We start from the raw sequence: 20,180 nt of genomic DNA on the forward strand, positions 1-20,180 counted from the left end.
ATCATATATCTACATTTATTTTACCCTCTATGACCAGTCACACGTTCATGTGAAACATCTGTATACAACAAAGCACTAAACAGACAGAGGAAAGTCAGAGTCCATGCATTCACTTCCTGCAGTTCTCAAAATACGCTGTGACAGCAGTTGCAAACTGCCTTATCAAACTCTCAGCAACATAAGCAATTTCTCAATAATTTAACACTTCTTCTCACACATCCACTACCATGCATGGGCCCATATCTATGCATGCCTTTATAAACAAATGATGAATAGCATTTCCATTTTTGTCCATCTGCAAGCTATTTCAGCATCAAACCAAAGTGAACATCATGTGAATCACAACCTAAAAAAAAAAAGACAGGAGCACAATTTAAAAAAAAGAAAACTTTCGAGTTGTGCTCAAATAAGCAGAACACATTTTGTTACCTTGCATATGATTCTTATCAAAAAGTACTAGTGTGGCTAGGACAGTTAAAAATCAGAAATCAATCTGGGTCTTCTGTTGCTGACCTCCAATCTTCCAATGAACCTACCTGAATCCCCTCCCTTTTTCTCAAACACTCCCTTTGAATACAATCTTAAATCAAAAGTAGGAGGTAATGTACATTTTGGTTCAAATCTATTGCAGCTTCCACCAGTAAATTACCCTGTGATATGTGGCTATGCCTGGATTATTATAATGACAAAGCCAGAAACTATAGTGCTGGCACAAACCAGGAACAAAAATTAAATACATGGTCCCTTTTCTCTTTCTGTGGAACACACTTTTTTTTTGAGGTATCCAAAGAAACCATTGGTGAACACCACTCACATATTGTAAGCAGTTCAACTCTACTTCTTGATGTAAGCTGAGCATAAGACATTAATGAAAACTATCACTATCACCTGAGAAAGCAGCCAGCCAGAAAAACCTTCCAGCTGGAGGGAAGGACATGACAAACAATACAGACAGATACAGCGGATATCATCACAAAAAAAGCTGATAAGAAACTGTCCCTGCCACAACAGTAAACATGATTCATTCCTAGCAATGCCCAGTAGATCTCCTTTGCCATTGTTAGCAATACAATTTGTTTATAAGCATAATTAGTAAAGAAAGAATTTACAAATGGCTGGTTGATGAGGCAGTGAATGTAAGGGGTTCACTGTGTCTAGGGCACATTTGGCGGACCTTGTGCCCCATGGTCAAGTGCACTTACTCCCAGGCTTTCACTTGATGAGCATAATTTGACACTAGTGTTCTCTGGCAAGTTCCACCAAGAGGAATCGTAAAAATCTTACTCACTGGCCCTTTACATTTCACAAGACTAATGCCCAGTTCAGGCCCAGCTGTAATTCTGTAATACAGCATGGGCAAGACAACTGAAATGTCTGACAATGTATGGCGCTGCCACATTTAGGAGAAGGGGAGGCAAAAGCAAAAGTTAAGACCAAATGATTTCAATGACATAAGACATTGAATGCCATGGTCAGTATGTACATTTGTGACTAAAATGAAAGTGATGATGGATAATCAATTAGATGGACTACTTCATTAATTAAAGACATAATACTTCTTTATTAAAATTTCTCATGGGCAGACATAAATATTATCAAACATAGCATGCATTTTGGAGAACACGGATCTCAGCTGACTTCTATCAAGTGAAAATGGCTGTGACTTTGTCTACAAGAAACTTCTAAGTGTGTTAAGTGTGAAAAAAATGTTTAGAAACAAAGACAAAAATAAAAAGAATAAAAAGACTATTATTAGTCTGATTAAGGATCTGAGCACATAGCAATGTCTGGGACACATTTCAGGGTGCGGAAGCTGTCGGTACAACATTATACACATCAGCAGTAAGAGACACAAGAAGTCTGTAAGTTGTATCTAGAAGAGTCGATAGCCTGGAGGGAACTTCACAGACAGCCAGTCCTGGTGAAAGCGAGCACAGTGGTACCAGCCTAATTTTGTGAAAATCTGAAAATTATGCAAGACATGTAAACAACATAACCTTTCTTCATTGTATCTTTGTAACTGCCATTCACACTTTTCTATATACATATGCATGCTGCTTATGTGCATATGAATACATGCAACATATGTATGTGCACGCACACACACACACTTTCACTCTCACATTTACACCCACTGCACTGCAGGAAAAAAATGTAAAAAATAAAATAAAAAGGTTTAAAAATTGTTAAAACCTGGAATTGTGAAAAAAATCATGTAATTATAAGTAATATTTCAAACAAAGTATCCACCTTCACCTCAATGAGTCTCTCACCTCAACAAGTTTCAGCTCTGTGGCTCTGCTTGATTTTTCCTCCATCTGTTTGGACAAAAACTTGGCAGCCCTTGCATAGTGCTTATGCACCAAAGCATGTTTTATGCTGAAAGGCAAAACCTATGTGGACAAAATTTAAGAATAAAGGTTAATAAACTTACCAAGAGAAGCGGAATTCTGCTAATATCATGAAATGTAAACATCCATCAACGTCCTAACTAGCAACTTAGACAATGTAAGATAAGCAGACGCGGCTCCCATTCATAGCTGTTGCTCCTGGATCAACATGACAAACAATGTCTTACAAGTTTCATAGCAGCTGATTGCCAAAAACAGGACAATGAAAAAAAAAATGTAGTTCTGTATTTTTGTGGCTGAAGTAGAGTGAGACCTCACTTAAGGGCTATTCTCATGTTGCAATGTACAAAACTTTGCAGGGTTTTTTAAAGCCTTGCTAGCTTTGCGTGCAGCTCACAGCGACTACTGATTAATACGTTTTGTTTCGCTTTTCTCTGATCTCACTTTGCTGTCTGTCAGGTCAGCAAACTTCTGCACTTCCAGCAGCACTTGGTCGATCCGCTGAATGCTGACAGTGTCTGCTCCTTCCACAATGCACTCAATGTCAAGGTCAGTGCTTGTCCACAGGTCTGTCAGAGCGCAGCCCAGCTTCACATATGCCTCCACCACCCAGCCTCGCTTCTTCTCCATCTCACTGTACACAAAACAAACAAACAAAAGTCATGTTGATCACTGCTCAGTTTGACATACACCTCTGCCAGCCAGCCTTACTTCTCCATTATGCTGTACACCAAATATACAGAAAGTAAGGTAAAGAGTTCTGCAGCCTGGCAGATGCAGGGCAGTAACTGCGAGTGGTTTACTGTACCTAGGACATAGCAAAGGTAAAGACAACTCTTCTCTTCATGGACAACTCAGGTACGCATTTTTGCTAAACAGATGATTGGTTTGCAGGAAGAGTGTTTCAGCCACAGGCATGAATAGGCTGCCAACCAGTGACCTAGTGCACTGAGTAGATCCTACCCTGTGATCTGCAGCTGAGTTCATTAACTACCAGAATACTGAGCATGGGGTACTCAGAGGGAAATTAAAAAAATAAATTCTCTATAGCTATACAATTCATTTGCATTCTATAATTATAAAATGAATTGTATAGCTAGAGGGAGAAAATTATAAAAATTCCCCTCTTGGTTTCCCGTAACGAAACCTCCCAACACCAGAGAAAGGGGGAAAAAACCCAGAAACTCTTAAATTCCTTTGTAGCATCACATAGTGTTTACTATCAACACTGTCCATTTATGGAGAGAAACAATCTCTTAGAAGACTTAACCATCTCACAAGCATAATCTTTAAGAAGGAAAAAAAAAAAACCTCAACAGGAAACCCACAATCTGAATAAGGATCTTGAATGTCTTCTTTCAATGCACATCACTTACGTCTTTATCAGGGCAGCATTTGACCTCTGGTCTCCTTTCATTCCAAAGTACATCAGCATGTCCATGATGCCTGTCGACTGCACCACCTCTTCTGACAAACTAACAATTTTTGTCAGGTGTTTGTCTCTGTCCTGTGATAAAAGGCAGACTTGTCAAACTATACAATTATAGTTGTTAAAAAGCAGAAATTCACCTGTAACATACGACACTTATAATAGCTCTAAGTTTTGAACGGAAATAATTTTTTAAGTAGAAAAAGAATACAGAGATTTTTCCAACAGTTATACTTCCCTTATCAGAATCCAAAGTTTCGTCGAACATCTATGTTTACCTCATTAGTGACTAGTGTTTCTTCTGACAATAAGATTACCTTGATGGCAACCAGAAGTTCTTGTGATAACTCAGTTTACCTTGTCAGAATCCAAAATCCCCTTAAAAGCTGTTTATTTGTAAGGGTGAAAAAAAGTCTCTTCTATGGACATTTACCTTGTCTGAATCTAGAGCTTGCAAACGTGCCAAAATGAGAGGAATGTGATCACGGTGCTGTTGCTTCAGCTCATCGTACAATGAGTGGTCCAGGGGCAGTCTTGACAAGTACACAACACAAATACTGCGGCTATAACAACTACACAGCCATGGTTTGTGGGAATACTACACGTGACTTTTGTTAGCCTGTCCTCCTGTGAGACTTTTCTTTAAACAATGCTTCACAAAAATGAGGATACTTAAAGGTGCATTCTTATTCTGACTTTGAACTGTCCAAATGTTGACATTATCTTACCACATGTAGGTTGGTTATCAATAACAGAAAACTACAATAGCAGATTACCTCGACGTAGTGGCAAGTAAAAAATGTTAAAGAGCGGGCGAAAATTTTTAACTAGAATAAACTGAAACAAACTACCAAACAGTTAATGTATCTAAGAGCTATGTTATTTACTTGGACAGCCAAGAAATCTTCAGGTCCCGTAAGGCCTCCGTGTATTCTTCTTCTTTAGTCTTTTCTTTCTCCTTCTGTTTTTCTTCCTTCTCCTTTTTGGCCTTGCCATTTTTTGGGCAATTTGATCGCAGTGGAGCTTCTGCTAGAATGTACTTAAAAGGAACAGAACTCTGCAAATAAGAAAGTGCACATGATTTGTAAAAGATTGTATTCTACATACTCGTGCACACACAAGTGAACTGGAAGGTCTGACAAAAGCCATGAGACTCATCAAAACAGTCTGCAATAAACAAGAGAATGAAATCAAAATCTGTTGTCTTAAAGATTATTAAGACGCATACAGTCTTTGTGAAATGCTATCACTGCATCAACATGCAGTCACCAAAGGTCACATGATGACTCAGGTCTATAACTGGAGTGTCACAAACCTGTGCTATTTTTATGTTTAGATGGGAAGGGTATGGGAAAGTGAAAAGGTTGGGGATTGCAAGTGAAGTGTAAGGGTCCTGAAAAACTGCTACTGTAGCACGATAATGCCGACCTTCTGCGTCCAAATAATCCAAAATGTTGCTCATTCTCTACCTCTGTTTGGTGTTGATTGCTGGCAACATTGTGTATGTCTATGAAATAAGTTAATTATTTGATTTGTTGAATAATCTGCATGCTATAAATATTTTTGAATTCACATTTTTGTTAGTGTTTTTATCTTGTCTATAAGCTACTGTGTAGATGACATGGAGCTAGTACATTAAATTCATCTCATCAAAACAGAAAAAAATCCGCAAGAGAAATAAAAGCCAGTGATATCAAGCTTACCCCTTTCTTCACCTGCTCTTCTTTAGCCAGTGACATTATGCCAGACAGGAACCAGCCTGCTGAAGTTCCTTTAGGAACCCTGAAACATTTGCCAAATCTATGTCTTCAATTTCAGATGTGTTCAGAACATTTTTTTCCCCCAAGAATGGCTGCACCAAACTTATATAATGAGCGTTATATTATTATTCCTTAATCTCAGATACCATTGCAGATGTTAAATCTGACTTATAAGCACAATAATGATTGTTATGTAGAACAACTGTTATTCAAAAATGTAGATAAAATGAACTCTGGGAGTGTACTAATATTTCTCTATTTTTTTTTTTTTAATATGCTTCAATATGGACATATCAAGCAATGTAACCATTGAGATGTTCGCATTCACGGGTGCAAACTGCATAGGAAGAGTAAATTTTGTCACTAGCTTTTATAAACATGAATACCTTTACTTGATTTTGTTCTTGTAACACACACTAAACAGTGTTTAAGTGACACTTGTTAATTATCTGCTAGCTATGATGGCGATGCCCAATGCTTCAGTCAAGTTTCTTTATAAACATATTTCGGTATATAATCTTCTGAAATGTTTCATCTTTGTGGGGGAAAAACTTCAATTTCTCACTCACTTGTCTTCTGGCAGAGTAGTAATAAACAGTGGAGTGACGGAGCCTTTTGTCAAGGTCAGGGCTGAAACAATTTTCTTGGTGGCAGCCAGCGTTCTGCCAGGAGGAGTAGATGTCAAGAGACAGCGGCTGAGGCAGTTTGTGGTGCAGCAGTATTGTCATCTCCCGCAAACGTTCCAGTGCTTCTCTCTTCTCATGCCGCACTTGAAGAATAATGGTGTACTCTCCCTTTTCCAGCTTGGCAACATACTGCCACACAAACATTTCTCTTAAATTCATCTAACCACCCGAGTTGCACTGAATCAAATCATGTGATGATCACCTGTTTAATATGAAGTCACCTGTCAATATTCTCTTGATAGCTCCCACTAACCAATGTCTGAAGAAACAAAACGTGCTTTTGCCATGCCATCTGCCATGACCATCCTAACAATATCCAGCTTAAGTTTTCACGTTGTTCTTAATATTGCATAGTTGACTGTCTTGTGCATACTGTGATTGTTTAGCACAGTGAGTTTGCCGGTAAGTTGTGACATTCTATGATACAATTTGTTATTATCCACACACACACTCTCTCTCTCATACTCTCCATGACAGTAAATACACAAAATACTACCAATGTCTACTTATCCCACCATCTCTAGCTCAGCACAGTGCATTATGCTTCAAATAGCTAAGACAATAAAACTTTCTTTAATCATGGAATATCCACAAATTGTAAACTTTGTAGAGTTTGCTACACCATAGATTTCATTTGATAAAAAGCATAATGTTAACTAAACACGTTGAAAACTCTCATTCTGTTTGGAGCAAGACATTCTTTTTGGTACCTTGTGGGGGTAAGCATCTCCTGAAGCCAGAAGCTGCTTGTTGCTGTCAAAAAGCATCCACAGCTGACTTTCGTACTCTGACTCATACAGGAGATTAGAGAGCAGGCAGCAATCTGGAATCACTTCTTCAGCTTTAGACTGCAACACAGAAGAATTGTTGCAGACAATTCTATAAACAAACGTGGCACATACCTTTCCTAAAGACATTTTGATAGTCCTTTGTGAAAGACACTGAAACAATAATCCAAAACAGCCATAGTTTTACTGGCTGCATAGAAGATATCTTACATAAGTTATAAGAATAAACTTCTGAGAGAAAATTCTTTTTCTATCAAGACAAATTAAAGAGCTAGTGTAACCCTTTATCTCCTTTGGTCATGTCATCTGGTACAGTCAAGAAACTCAAGTGAACAGTTATGTGGCATGACAAACAATGACTTGGTAAGAAAAATAATGCATAAAGTAACAGAACTTTTAAGCTTTCACAAAAACACATGCTTTTAGATCATTCAGCCACCCTTGCGCATAACTGTTAATCAGTCCACCCCAGACTAGTCATAGCTAAATATTAACTATTAAGTGAAATAAACTGGTAAAAACTGCTGTTTATATGGAATTTATTAATTTCAAACATCTTTTTTCCTGATTATAGTTGTTAGAGACAAATACAGAAGAAAATACTATCTTAAAAATATCACGGCATGACACAATACAACTATTTATCATTGCAAGTTGTCTAATTATGAAATCAGGCTTACAATGGAAAAGTTGTACACCAAATCTAGAGCATAAATGCGTCGTCCTGATGGCAGCTCATCTCGGTATCAGACAGCGGTCTCAGCTTGTGACTACTGGGCCTGCAAGAAACAAATTGCTAAAGTCTATTCTTATGACAACACTTAAGTACTTCAAACATGCACTTTGTAACTTTAGCATTAGCATCCTTTTTGTATGTTCTGGGTTATAGAGATAATCCTGTTCATGTTTCAGTTCACAGAGGTATGCAGAAAGCAAGCCCTCACCCCTGCCCCATTTAAAACCAACACTATTCTTGTGAACTATTATTCCTATTCACTCCACTCACCTGAGGGGCTGTACAAGATGCCGCAAACTAATGCTTGGAGCAATTTCTTCTGTCTTCAGCGAACCAAATACATCCAGACGGCAGATCCCAAGAGGCGCTTGCTATTTTACAGAAATAAAATTTTAAGTAAAATCAGATTCTTTGATACATATTTGATAACACATTAAAATGTCTGCCCTATGTTTCCTCCCTTGTTAATAATAATAAAAAGAAATGCAGGACACCTGGCCATTTATTTCTCCTTGAGCATTCACCTAGTATATCTTTAAAAGGCTCTGATGACCCCAGTTCTATTTTATGGTTTAAAAGCCAAGACAGTCGAGGGGAGGGAGGAAATTTGAGTCATGTCATCAACAGATCAGAACATGCTTCCAGAACAAGTTCTTCTTTGGTATCTAGAACTTGTGCAACAGAGAAAGAAAGCTGTCGAGAGAGTGTTCCAAGAACATGGAATTGTGCAGGCAAACAGACCTCAGAAAAGCTCTTACCATAACTGGTGATCCACCCATCAATTGACAGCCGCTGAAGGTGATGGAATAATCAAGAGTGCTCTCTCCTAAATTGGCCCACCATTTGGCCACGCACAGTTCAAGGGTCACATTAGGCTGAAGAAAATGAGTCATTAATAAAAACTGTGTGAATCCACAGACATGGAGTGAAATTCTAATCATTATTTTAATTATCATAATAATTATCCAGATTTTATGGGGACTTTTTTGGGCCAATGCATTTAAAATGAAACAAAGTGGCAATGATTTGGGATAATTCATTTTAATATAGCATGAAACCTTAATTTTGTGATCCTTGATGTAACGATATCCTCAGTATAACATTAAATTTTGGAGGTCCTGGTTAAAGCCCCATATACCCAATACTTTTCAATCCTTGAATTATCATTTTCTTCAGTGTAACTTTCAATGATGACAACTATTCTGAATCAACAGGTCCACCACCGACAGTGTCTGAAAACCTCATAGTGTTGGAAACGTTACAGAAGTTTGCCTACAGTGCACATGGGAGTGGAAATATGTTCAGACACTTGCAACTCGCGGAAAATATTATGTTGCAGGTGCAGGGACAATGCACAAAGTACTGTATAAAAACGGTAAGAATGTTGCTGCTCAACTGTTCTACTTTTACAACGTAGTATATTTAGACAGGATTGTGATATGCAGTGCCTATCATACTTTCTCAATGTTTGGATGTAATCTGAAGCAAATAAAAGTGTTTCCTTGATGTAACACTTTTCCTTGATTTAACGTTTATTTTTGGCGGCATCTTGAGAAACGTAAAATGGAGGTTTTACTGTTTATAAATTACTTGAAATTGTGTATAATATCGACACAATTTAGTACAAGAGAGTGACTAACTCAAATGTGCTCATCATTATGCAACCCCAATTTCTTAATAATGTAATTCAAGCACGCAAACCTGTCAATGGAAAGTGCAAACCATGTTCTCTCTTGCCACAAGCATACACTTCCATTACTTGCATTATGAGAATGAGCAATGTTTGCATTCTCTTCACCATTAATTATCACAAGTTTTAAAGAAATCCTCTGAAATGGACAGGTAAAACTTACAATAACTGAGAATGCTTGAGTTGTGTCTCCCCTGTCTCCAATGGTCACAAGCTTTTCAAACTCATGTGACCTATATTCTGTCTGAGGAAACAGCTGCAAGGCATGCAATAAAATTCGGCAGCTTTTCTCTGTATCTTGTGAACTAAGGTGAACAACTGGAAAAAAAAGAGTCAACAATGCTTGATCATATTCTAAAAAGTTCTGCCATCAAATGGAAAAAATATCTTAAAATGTTCATAGCAAGTGAAAAATAAAGCTGGCCTGAGTGTTTATCCAATTCTATCCAGTTTTATCATTGTACTATCATAGCAACAAATACACAGCTTGAAGCTAGTATTTCAGAACTGCTGATGAGTGTCTCAGTCCATCCAGTCAACATGTCAACTCTTTTCCTTTACAATATTTGGAGAATATTTTAAAGAAGAGACTATATATTGCTAGAACTGTTTCAAGCAAGCAACAATATTCATACAATAGTCAGTTTATATAAACCTTCAAGTAAAGTAATATTTGATTGAATTTCAAACTTAATTTAAATATTATATGACATGATAATGATCAGAAATGAAATCTAAATCCCTGTCTATCTTTACATCGGATAATCTTTTATGGAAAATAAAAAAATTAGGGGTTAAATAAAATGCCTCTAAGTTATATATAGTTAACAAGTTCTACTCATGAGGTGAACAATAGACTTCGTCTTTAACTCTTCCCTTACAGTCTGCACCCACAAATGCGAACATCTTCATAGCTCTATAGCTCAGTTGCACTGATACACTTGTAATGAATAAGATAAAGAAAATATCCTGGTCAACAAGTCGTACTTGTTATAGTATTTGTGGAAACTGACTTGCTGTTACCTACCTGCATAAGAAGCACCATCAGGTACAGAAATGAAATGACGTCTTATCTGACCCGGACACAAAGTCATGTTGTCAAACTTGAGGGTGTATGTAACCGTATCTTTAATTCTGAAGAAAGAATTAAAAAAGAAAGCATGAAAGTTACAGCTGCATCTAAATCTTTTGTAATGAAGACTGGCGTAAGACGGTTGAATATTATCACCAACAATCTTCTTGATGGTCATAGACTGGATTTTGCACAAGACAACAACACCGTATCCAGTGGACCTTCACCAAACAGCTAGAGGATCTGGACTTTGCAGATGACATTAGTCTTCTATCTCACCGGCAACAACATGCACATACCAAACTGAGTAAGCTAGCAGAGGAAGCAGGAAGACTGGCTTAAAGGTCAACAGAAAGAAGACCGAAGTGACGATAATCAACAACAAGCAGAAACTTCCAATCCAACTTCGAGGAGAGAACATCCTGGAAACAGATCGTTACATGTATCTGGGGAGCATTGTCAACAAGGACAGTGGAGCGGACAATGACAACAAAAGCCGCATCAACAAGGCCAGGCATGCTTTCAACAGCCTACGCCCAGTCTAGAACTCCCGAGCATTATCCTTCAGCAGTAAGACTCGCATCTTTAACACCAATGTAAAAGCAGTCTAGCTGTATGGTTCTGAAACCTGGAGAGTGACAAACGCCATGAACAACAAGCTCCAGACCTTTACCAACCAATGCCTACGCCATATTCTGGGAATAAGATGGCCTGAAAAGATCTCCAACAGCAGCCTGTGGAAAAGAACCAATCAGAATGCCACTAGCCAAGACATCAAAAATTCAAATGGGGCTGGATACACCCTGCGCAAACCAGCTGACACCATTATCAGGCAGGCACTTGACTGGAACCCTCAGGGGAAGAGGAGAGTTGGGAAACCAAAGCAGACTTGGAAAAGAACAGTAGAAAGCAAGGCAAAAGACATCAGAACCGCATGGGCCCAACAGGAGGGCTGCCCAAAACCGGGTCCACTGGCGAGGTGTTGTTGTGGCACTACGCTCCTCGAGGAGTAACAAGGAATAAACTAAACTACCTAAACTGATGAAGAATGCTTTATAATAGATGTTTATTATTTTTTAACTTTTCAGATACAAAAAGGCTGTGAAAGAATACAGAATGGAAATATACAATGCTAGCAAAACATTACCCAAACACACCTGCAGATGACTGAAACTTACCTTGTGGGAATGATCACAGATATAGGTAGTCGGAATAAAGGACCTTTGTCTATACACTGTACATCATATGCACAAATCTGCAAGTATAGCCATAATGTACACTTTTATTGCTACTATTTGAGACATATTTTACCATGTGTATTTGTTTAGACTCAAGTAATAAATATCCCATAGTTTTGGATTTCCAAAACAGTAGGATTTTGTGACATACAATGATCAGACCTGACACCTCCACAAAGACGACATACAATTTCAGTAGATAAGGTTGGGAAAAAGGATGCTACTCTGATAGTTTAAAAAAAAAAAAAAAAAAATTAGGATGTTTTCAGGTTTCATTCAAGGCAAAGGGTTTCTAACAATGCAGAAAATAATTAAGTGAAAGCAAAACATGCCCAAAATAAAATAAAATACCAAGTCAGAAAGAAGGCCAACATGACTTAGAAATAAGCTTTTCTACTTTCTGCTGCATTCATTATAGTGATAAAAGGGAGATGAAAAGTTAAATCTTACTAATAATAGTTTTAAAAATCTCCTTTTCTGTAGCCCAAGTTTCATTCAGTTTCTCTTACCTCCGTGTAATGGGCACCTTCTGGAAGACCACGGGGATCCACTTGTATAGAAAATGAACGACTAGCATTCATCAGTTCAAAATGAACAGGGTATTTGACCCAGCTTTTATCACAGGTCAAGATTAGCTGAGTAGAAAAGGCAATCTTTTCTTCCTGAGCTGCAAACAGCATTGACATGTCACTAGACCAAACTTATGTTTAGGTTCGCATATTCCCCCTACCTCCCAACACATACACACTACCCTCCTCCAACCAACCTTTATTTTTCAACTTTCCATGCTTGATGAAAATAGAAAGAGTTAATCATCTGTTTAAATGGCAGTTCAGCATTTGTTTTCATTTCATTCTTTACTAATGAAACCAAAACTTACGTGTCTTCTCCCCAAACATAGGTTCAACATTAATGGTAGTCTCTGTTGGTTTCTGCAGCTGGGAGAGCTCACGAAGGTAGATGCCACGATTGTTTCCTTGACATGTAACACTAAAGTGGACATTGCGTTCCTGCTGATTTGCATACTGGCATATATGCTCAAATGCTTTCTCCACCTGAAACAGAAAACCAGGACCAAACATAAACAACGCTATGCTAAGAGTACTGTGTCTAAAGGGTTTTTGCTTCTCCTCAAACTTCTTATGGTCCCAGTTCTCTGCATATATTAAAGATCTTCCATGCCATACACATATACAGAAATAAAATTTACCTGAAGAATACCTCGACCCATAGCAAAGGGATCCATATTTTCATTAAATTTGGCAGTGTTCTCTAGACCTCTCCTCACACAAAATGGTGTGTATTGAACTCCCCGTGCCTTCAGCGCAGACAAAATTAAGGCTGGAAATACAAAGCTTTCATCATCAAGACACTGCATTTTTTTCTGCTTGTTTTAACATTCAGAAAATTCACATTTGAATCTAAACTTCAGCAATAATTCTGCACTAATGACACAAAAGCATATTCTTTGGAATTCAGAATGCTTTTTTTTTCAGCATTTTGTAAAAAAAATTGCTGACTTTTAAAAAACCCTTCTGAACAATAAGGGACCATTACAATGAAACAAAATGCATCATATGGTTAGTTATAGTCCCTGCACATCAACACACAGACTTCAGTGCCTACTAAAGATTTATTGCCTTCATGATGTAATGCACTGTACTATAAACTCACTCAGTACCTAGTTTACTAATACTGACCAATTCCGCCACATGCATTGGGACTACTCATGCTGGTTCCGTTCATCAGCTGTGAACAACGTAGAGTCCAGTTTGGAACAGAGGCAATGGCACCACCAGGTGCAGAGATGCAAATACCCAAGGCTCCATCACTCCTATACATAGAGTATTGTATACTCAAATAATAACAGCTTAAAACAATAACACAAATATTGATTTAACATCATTTTAACTATTTAAAGATTTTAAATGACATTTCAGAAAATTAATAATAACGATAATAATGCTTTGTTGTTGAAAATCATTCTGGAAAATGCTAAAAGCAATGGGTTGACGTTATCTTAGCTTCTGATGGAAACTACCCACCAACTCTTTCACTAGAGCCAAAAACAATGTGAACAATTTAAACTAAAATCAGATTTGCATAAATGTAGCAACCCTTCCCACTACCACCTAACTGGTCATTCTACATTTATGCATAACTTTTTTCCTGACTCTACAAAAAGCATTTAAAGTGGTCTAATTAAACTTCTAAAGGTGCAAAAGCCAAACATACACAGGCCCTCTGGAAGACCAGGTGTAATGCATGGCTGGAAGCTTTTCTCGCAGTGAATACTCAGCTGCCATCATCTCAGGTGTGACATAAGCTCCCACACCTGTGAAAAATAAGAAGGTAAATTTAAGAACATAAACAGTGTTAATGCATTTGAGAGACAGAGAGAAAGAGTGCTGCTGAACCAGTGAAGTGACCTCCAAATCACCAAAGTTGAAAAGACCCTTGGCATTGTTTCTCAAACTCGATGAGACACTTGGCACCCGGTAGTGTAGGGGTTAAAACACTGTTTTGGGAAAATGTATGTGACCTGCTCGCAGGGGTTTTTCTACGGGTACTCCAGTTTTGTCAATAACATGAGTAAGGCCTGAATCATCAACCTTCTGGCCAAAAATCCTGTGTAGTGATCACAATGATATGAAGCTTCCTTTTTTCTTACTTGAGGTTTCAAAAAATAACTTTTGACTCATCATAACTTGCAGGATAGGAGAAAAAAGAACCAAGTAATATCAGCATGTTTTACTTGTCCAAAAGTAGCAATAAAAAATAACAGCCAATAAAGTTTCACATTAATAATCAAGTTTTCTTCCAAGGGTAGCAATACATATATTAATCTGTCAAAAGTAATACCTGATAAAGACAACAGTCAAAAGTAATAATGGATAAAGACAATCATCAACAAAAGCAATTTATTATTCCTCCAAAACTGCCAACAAACCCTACAGCTATCCTCCAAAACAAAATAATAAAAAGTTATTATTTCATCAAATGTGGCAACAAAGCAGGCAGTTATCAGCCAGAAATTATAACAGACAAAGACACTCACCAATAATAGCACTGGTTGTTCCGCCAGGTGTTCCCACAGTTGACAGGGCTGGCCCATTGTTGCCAGCACTTGACACAAATATCACCCCATGCTTGGTGACAACTTCACTCAAAATTTCACATACACGCCTTGAGGAAAAAAAAAAAGGATTCACATTGTGTTACCTAAACTATTTTTATATCATTCACTACTGTTTTGTTTTTAGCTTTAATGTCAACATACTTATTTTGATTGTGCACAGACACAATAAATGATTTTCAATTAGGAGGGAGTACATGTTAACAAACTTTCTCAAACTTCTCATTATCACTGATAACAACAGAATGTCTTGCCAAACTCCTGCACTCAATATTTTGAAAGGATAACCTTAGTCAAACCTGCAATTCAGTTTGAGGTAGATGGCTCATAAATAAAACATAATTTTTATTTTACAAGAAAATGCACTGTCATTATTTTTTTTCTTTGGAAGGGAGTTAGTTCTCACAGGTGAATTCTGTGATGTTGAAAGAAACAGATTCTTATCAAAATTATGAGGATTTATACTTTATGGTGAATAAAGCAAGATATGTGAAAAAAAATTCCTCCTAATAGCCTTTAAAAATTTGACTACCAACAAGACTTCCTCAAACTTTATATATTTATGGTCAACGTAAACCCTTCCTAAAGTATGCCATTCATCAAACACTGACATGCAGCACATAGCAACAGCACAAGGCACACAGTTCATAGCTACAGCTAACACCCCACAGCTCAAGCCATGCCTTAACTACACAGCCAAATCCAGCTTTACCACCCAACAGGACCATGAAAACATTTCAATGATGCATTCTTGTACATCTGACAGCAGAAGAAAAAAAAAAAAAAAAAATACAGAATGAACTGATAAGTCTGAATAAACTTGCCCACTGTTACACCAATTTGATGCTTCTCCATAGCTGTAGTTGATGAGATCACATTTACGCTCAATGACTTTCACCATCTGCAAGAACATGAAAGAGCTCACATACAACCAATTCAACCAAAAAGAAACAATTATAAACAAAACAAATTAAAAATGATATAAATACCCCCCAAATAACAAAGGAAAGATGATGAAAAAGTTGGACTGAAAATGGTTGCTAAGATTACAGATATAAAATTGAAACAGGCCATGTAATGTTTAAAATGCTGCATTATAATGCTATCAAAGAATACGAATCGTGGAGATGAGCTATAGGGTTCACAGTGGTCATGTGCTGATGTCCCTAATGATGCTGTCACTAAAGGTGAGATTGAATCCATCTTGTGATTATTTAGATTTACTTCAGGAATTTAAAACAGTGTCAAGTGCTAATAAAATGGTAAGAAAATAAAAATCGAATGTTTATTCCGAACTATGATAGCGTGGAAAAGAGGGTTGGGGGAGGGTAATTGGTGCTTTACACCGAGCCAGCAACTAAGGCTATATCATAGCAAGGCAGCCAGGCCTGGAAACAGATGCAACATGCAGAGAGGGAAAGAAACAAAACAAAACAAAACAAAATCTACTAACCATGTTGCCAACAATTTTTAGCTGACAAGATTATGACAAGTACTCTATCTATAATTACAAATTTCAATATCAATTACCATCAATACTGTGAATTACTTACTTAAAAATTGGTCATTTACTTGTTAGCCATGAAGAATCAGTCCTAGCAGCTAGAACTGGTAGTGAAAAATATGGAGGATAAGCAGACTAGATGCCACAGGTCTGAGACTGTAAACACTTATTCCTACCTTCCACTCAAACTACAATTCCTCAGACAAAGCACACAAGAACCATGTAGAGGTGCTATGTCACAGGCATGATTTTTATATTAAGACTTACAGCACGAACGAGGGCAGATCCTGTCTCCATGGAGCCGAGGCGAGTGTCCCCGATCTTGATGCTTACAATCTGAGCTCCCGGTGCTATACCATTACGGTCTGGTTGTTCTGGAAAATTTCCAGCGGCAATGCATGCTACATGAGTTCCATGAGAACCTGTCAAGAAAACCAAAAACTGGTAAGCAAGCCATCTTTCAAAGAGATCTTGATTTAATTTTTCTTTAAATTCATTAAATTTTTTTATTATGAATAACTTGCTACAAGCTTGTGTTAAAATTAACTTCTGATATTGATGACATTACTAATGAACTTAATGTTGTTTTGCTCAACATCATTTCATTATAACAATGATGAGAAACAGAAAACAAAATATCCATGTGGAGTTCGCATGTTTCCCTGGACCTGGACTGCTTTTCTCTAGCTACTCCAATTTGCGTGACCATAAATACACTGTAGGAAATTAACTGATGTTTACATGTATATTACTGCATGATAAAATTAATATCATTATATGCGCTTCACTAAAATCAATTTCCAAGAATATCTAAAAGATGTTAAGTGATGACTAAATGTATAATAAGCTAACAAGCAAACTCTCTCGTGGTTATTATGTTTCAGGCTACCAAGCAAAAATTTGCCAAGTGTGAAAAAATATAACATAACAGGTAAAAAAGAAAACCCAGCATTAATAAAACTTGTTATCTGTGATGCGTAAATATTACAATAATTACACTGGCTAAGGGTTGGTCTGTTATTCTGAAAAGGGCTGTAATAACAGTTCTCAAGCCTGCTCTAAAATTCCATATGCACTGATGTATTCAAGACCAACAATTTCTCCAGTAGATATGTTCTGAAAACTTCTAATCAGATTAAACTCACCAGCATTGGTGACAATCTCCAGAACATTCCCATCATCATAAATATTGACTGCATAATTCAGCATGTCTGCAGCACATACAAGAACAAGGATACTATATTATCATTTGCACACTCTACCATTAGATAAAATATGTCAAGAAGTTTCACGACAATAAACATATATAAAAGACCGGATACTCTGATCCACCCCCACGTGTGTTTTATGCTATGCATATAAAATTGGTTTGACTCTGGTCTTGGAGATATATTGATATACAAACATTCATTGTTACTATTTTGATAGACCAAGTAAAATTACTCAGGAATATCATGATAAAACCCACATAATGCAGCATGCTTTCCTTGAGTAGCTTAAGTTGCTGACTTGGCCTAAACAACAACAGGCCATTCGCTCATCCACCTCAGTCACGCATTTTAATAAAGACAACTCTGACCTGCTTCACTAAATCTAGCCCGCTGGTATTCTTCATGAAAGCTGGATAACAGTTTGCAGCTCTGAAGATCTCCACATTCACTGGTATCCACACATGCCCTAGTACAAAAAGACAGGGACATGTAGGAGACAAATAAATTTATACAATTTCTAAAGGAAATAAAACAGGATTACAAAATATCTGAATTATATAAAAAGATACCAAGTGGGGTGAAAAAGAAAGGTGATTTGGTATAATTCCAATAACTGACCTCCACGTATCTCCGTCATGAAAGACAAGACAGTCGTAGATTGGCCCACAGTCGTTGAACTTTTTGTCTAAAGTAGTCAGCAGGTCAACTCTCATTTGGAGCTCTTCTTTCAACAGTGCATCTTCCTGCTGAACAATATCTACTTGACAATAGTCACTTTTCCTACAATGCTTCCTCGTGATCCTTTCAAATTAATTTTATCAACATTAGCTCACACATCATGCTGACAATAGAGTACTTGTAACTTTGTGTGTTATTTTGCACAATATTTATAAGATCAAAGAAATTCATTGAGACTAATTCACAAATTCAAATCTGAAAGACCGGTGCAGCATGTGTTGGGGTTCAGACAATTGTATTCAATTTCAGCGTGCCTTAATAACACCACCACTGGCAAGTGCACTTCCTGCTTGTTTAATCTCCTTTCACTTGAAAACTTCATATTACTTTAATTTTATTAAAATGAGGCAATTTTCATTTTCTTAAAAACCAAATGAAAAAATAAATGTGCTTACCAAATCTGCTGTATGATCACCACTTTCAAATTGGTCCAGCTTTCGACTTGCCTCGGCTAATGCTACACGATGTGGTGGATCCCACATTTCTTCACGGCGTTCTTTTTTAATTCTGTCAGTGAGCCCCTTTGGATACAAATCAAAGGCTGCCTTCAGCCCAATGTGGTATTTGCCTGAAGGATTCTTCCATGAATCAGGAATCTGCAATGAATCAGGAAAATGAAACAGCACTGGTCACAGGCATGACATTAATGACATTTAGTGTGCACTGGCTACAGTATCTATCAATGACACTGTGCATACTGGTTAAAAAGGATCTGCATGCCTGCACAGTACTTTCCTTTAGCTTCTGTATCTCTGCACATCCTTAAGCATTTTCCTCACCTTCAGCTTTCTTGATGACAAGCCAGTGATTTCTCCATCAACAGCCTCAACAACTGTTGAAGTGTCAACATCCCCTGATCCTGTAACATCAACCATGTCGATCACTTTGGGGCGGCCATCGCTTGTCACCTGTGACAAACGCAGTCATAATACTTATTTGTGATGCTTGTAGTATAAGTTATGCATTAAGTTTATAACAAGAAATATACAATAAGACAGAAACTTGAGACTGACAGTAAACAATCAATTTGGTAATAAAAAGATTACAAATTTAAAATGTCTAGCATGCATCAACTGTCTCTGAATGTTATTACCTCTCTCTTTCATCAGTACCCTCCCCTATTAACAAGAACTGTAATTTAAATTCAGAGATTAAACCAGGATCGGAAATTAGCAGTTTCTCATCATTTTATGCATCAAAACTAAAAATTGTAGGTGTGGTCATTGCATTTAAAACTCATCATACTCTTCTTTCAGTGGGGTTGTTTCAAATGACTTATTAGTTATAAATATACGGGATGGGAAGGAAGATTACGGAAGGAAGTCAGCATAACCGGATAATTATCAGCTGATCTTAAAAGGAAGAAGATGCCGTTCTCATCATATGTCAGAAATCTACGATATCGTCATAATGTTAATCACAATGACAATACAAAATGAACTATCGCTGTTTACACAGTAACTCACCTGCAGTCCCGGAGCTTCTGGATCAACACCTGTGTCAAGAATAGCTATGGTCACGCCTCGCCCGTCGTAATCTGGATACTTGGCCAGAAAACAAGTTGCACCTGTCTCCTTCTTGGGCAAAATGCCTTCTACCGGGAAAGCTTCTTCCGCAACCTGCGCCATGATGGCAATGATTGACTCGCACCCTCACGTTCGCCACGAGAATCTTGTTTTGCCTTGGAGTAGGAAAAGGTGGGTGGAAATGAGATTTCAACAAATAACAACTTTTTATCTTTTATTAGTTGAATAATTATACATAATTTTACTTCATAAGCATTGGTATAATTTTATCTATCAAAGCAATAAAATTTAGGCGAATATAAATCGTTCTTTGAG

At 37.4% G+C, this 20,180-nt stretch overlaps 1 protein-coding gene across 1 annotated transcript; it reads right to left on the minus strand.

Annotated features, from left to right (window-relative positions):
- On the minus strand, positions 1-20,158 carry LOC112555061 (tripeptidyl-peptidase 2-like). The gene is given in 31 exon segments (XM_025223222.1): positions 1-1,963; positions 2,274-2,393; positions 2,796-2,985; positions 3,728-3,858; positions 4,214-4,313; positions 4,668-4,837; positions 5,484-5,562; positions 6,110-6,195; positions 6,197-6,355; positions 6,937-7,074; positions 7,695-7,759; positions 7,762-7,793; positions 8,021-8,121; positions 8,509-8,625; positions 9,604-9,758; positions 10,468-10,574; positions 11,691-11,767; positions 12,260-12,417; positions 12,631-12,805; positions 12,961-13,091; positions 13,451-13,584; positions 13,986-14,085; positions 14,809-14,936; positions 15,711-15,787; positions 16,658-16,812; positions 17,536-17,601; positions 17,970-18,067; positions 18,220-18,344; positions 18,735-18,935; positions 19,119-19,247; positions 19,806-20,158. Coding segments are annotated over 31 exon segments (3,756 nt in total). The 5' UTR covers positions 19,968-20,158; the 3' UTR covers positions 1-1,873.
- Between the last annotated feature and the right edge of the window lie 22 nt (positions 20,159-20,180).

Source organism: Pomacea canaliculata, linkage group LG14 (genome assembly GCF_003073045.1).
Source record: "Pomacea canaliculata isolate SZHN2017 linkage group LG14, ASM307304v1, whole genome shotgun sequence".
Taxonomy (NCBI): domain Eukaryota; kingdom Metazoa; phylum Mollusca; class Gastropoda; order Architaenioglossa; family Ampullariidae; genus Pomacea; species Pomacea canaliculata.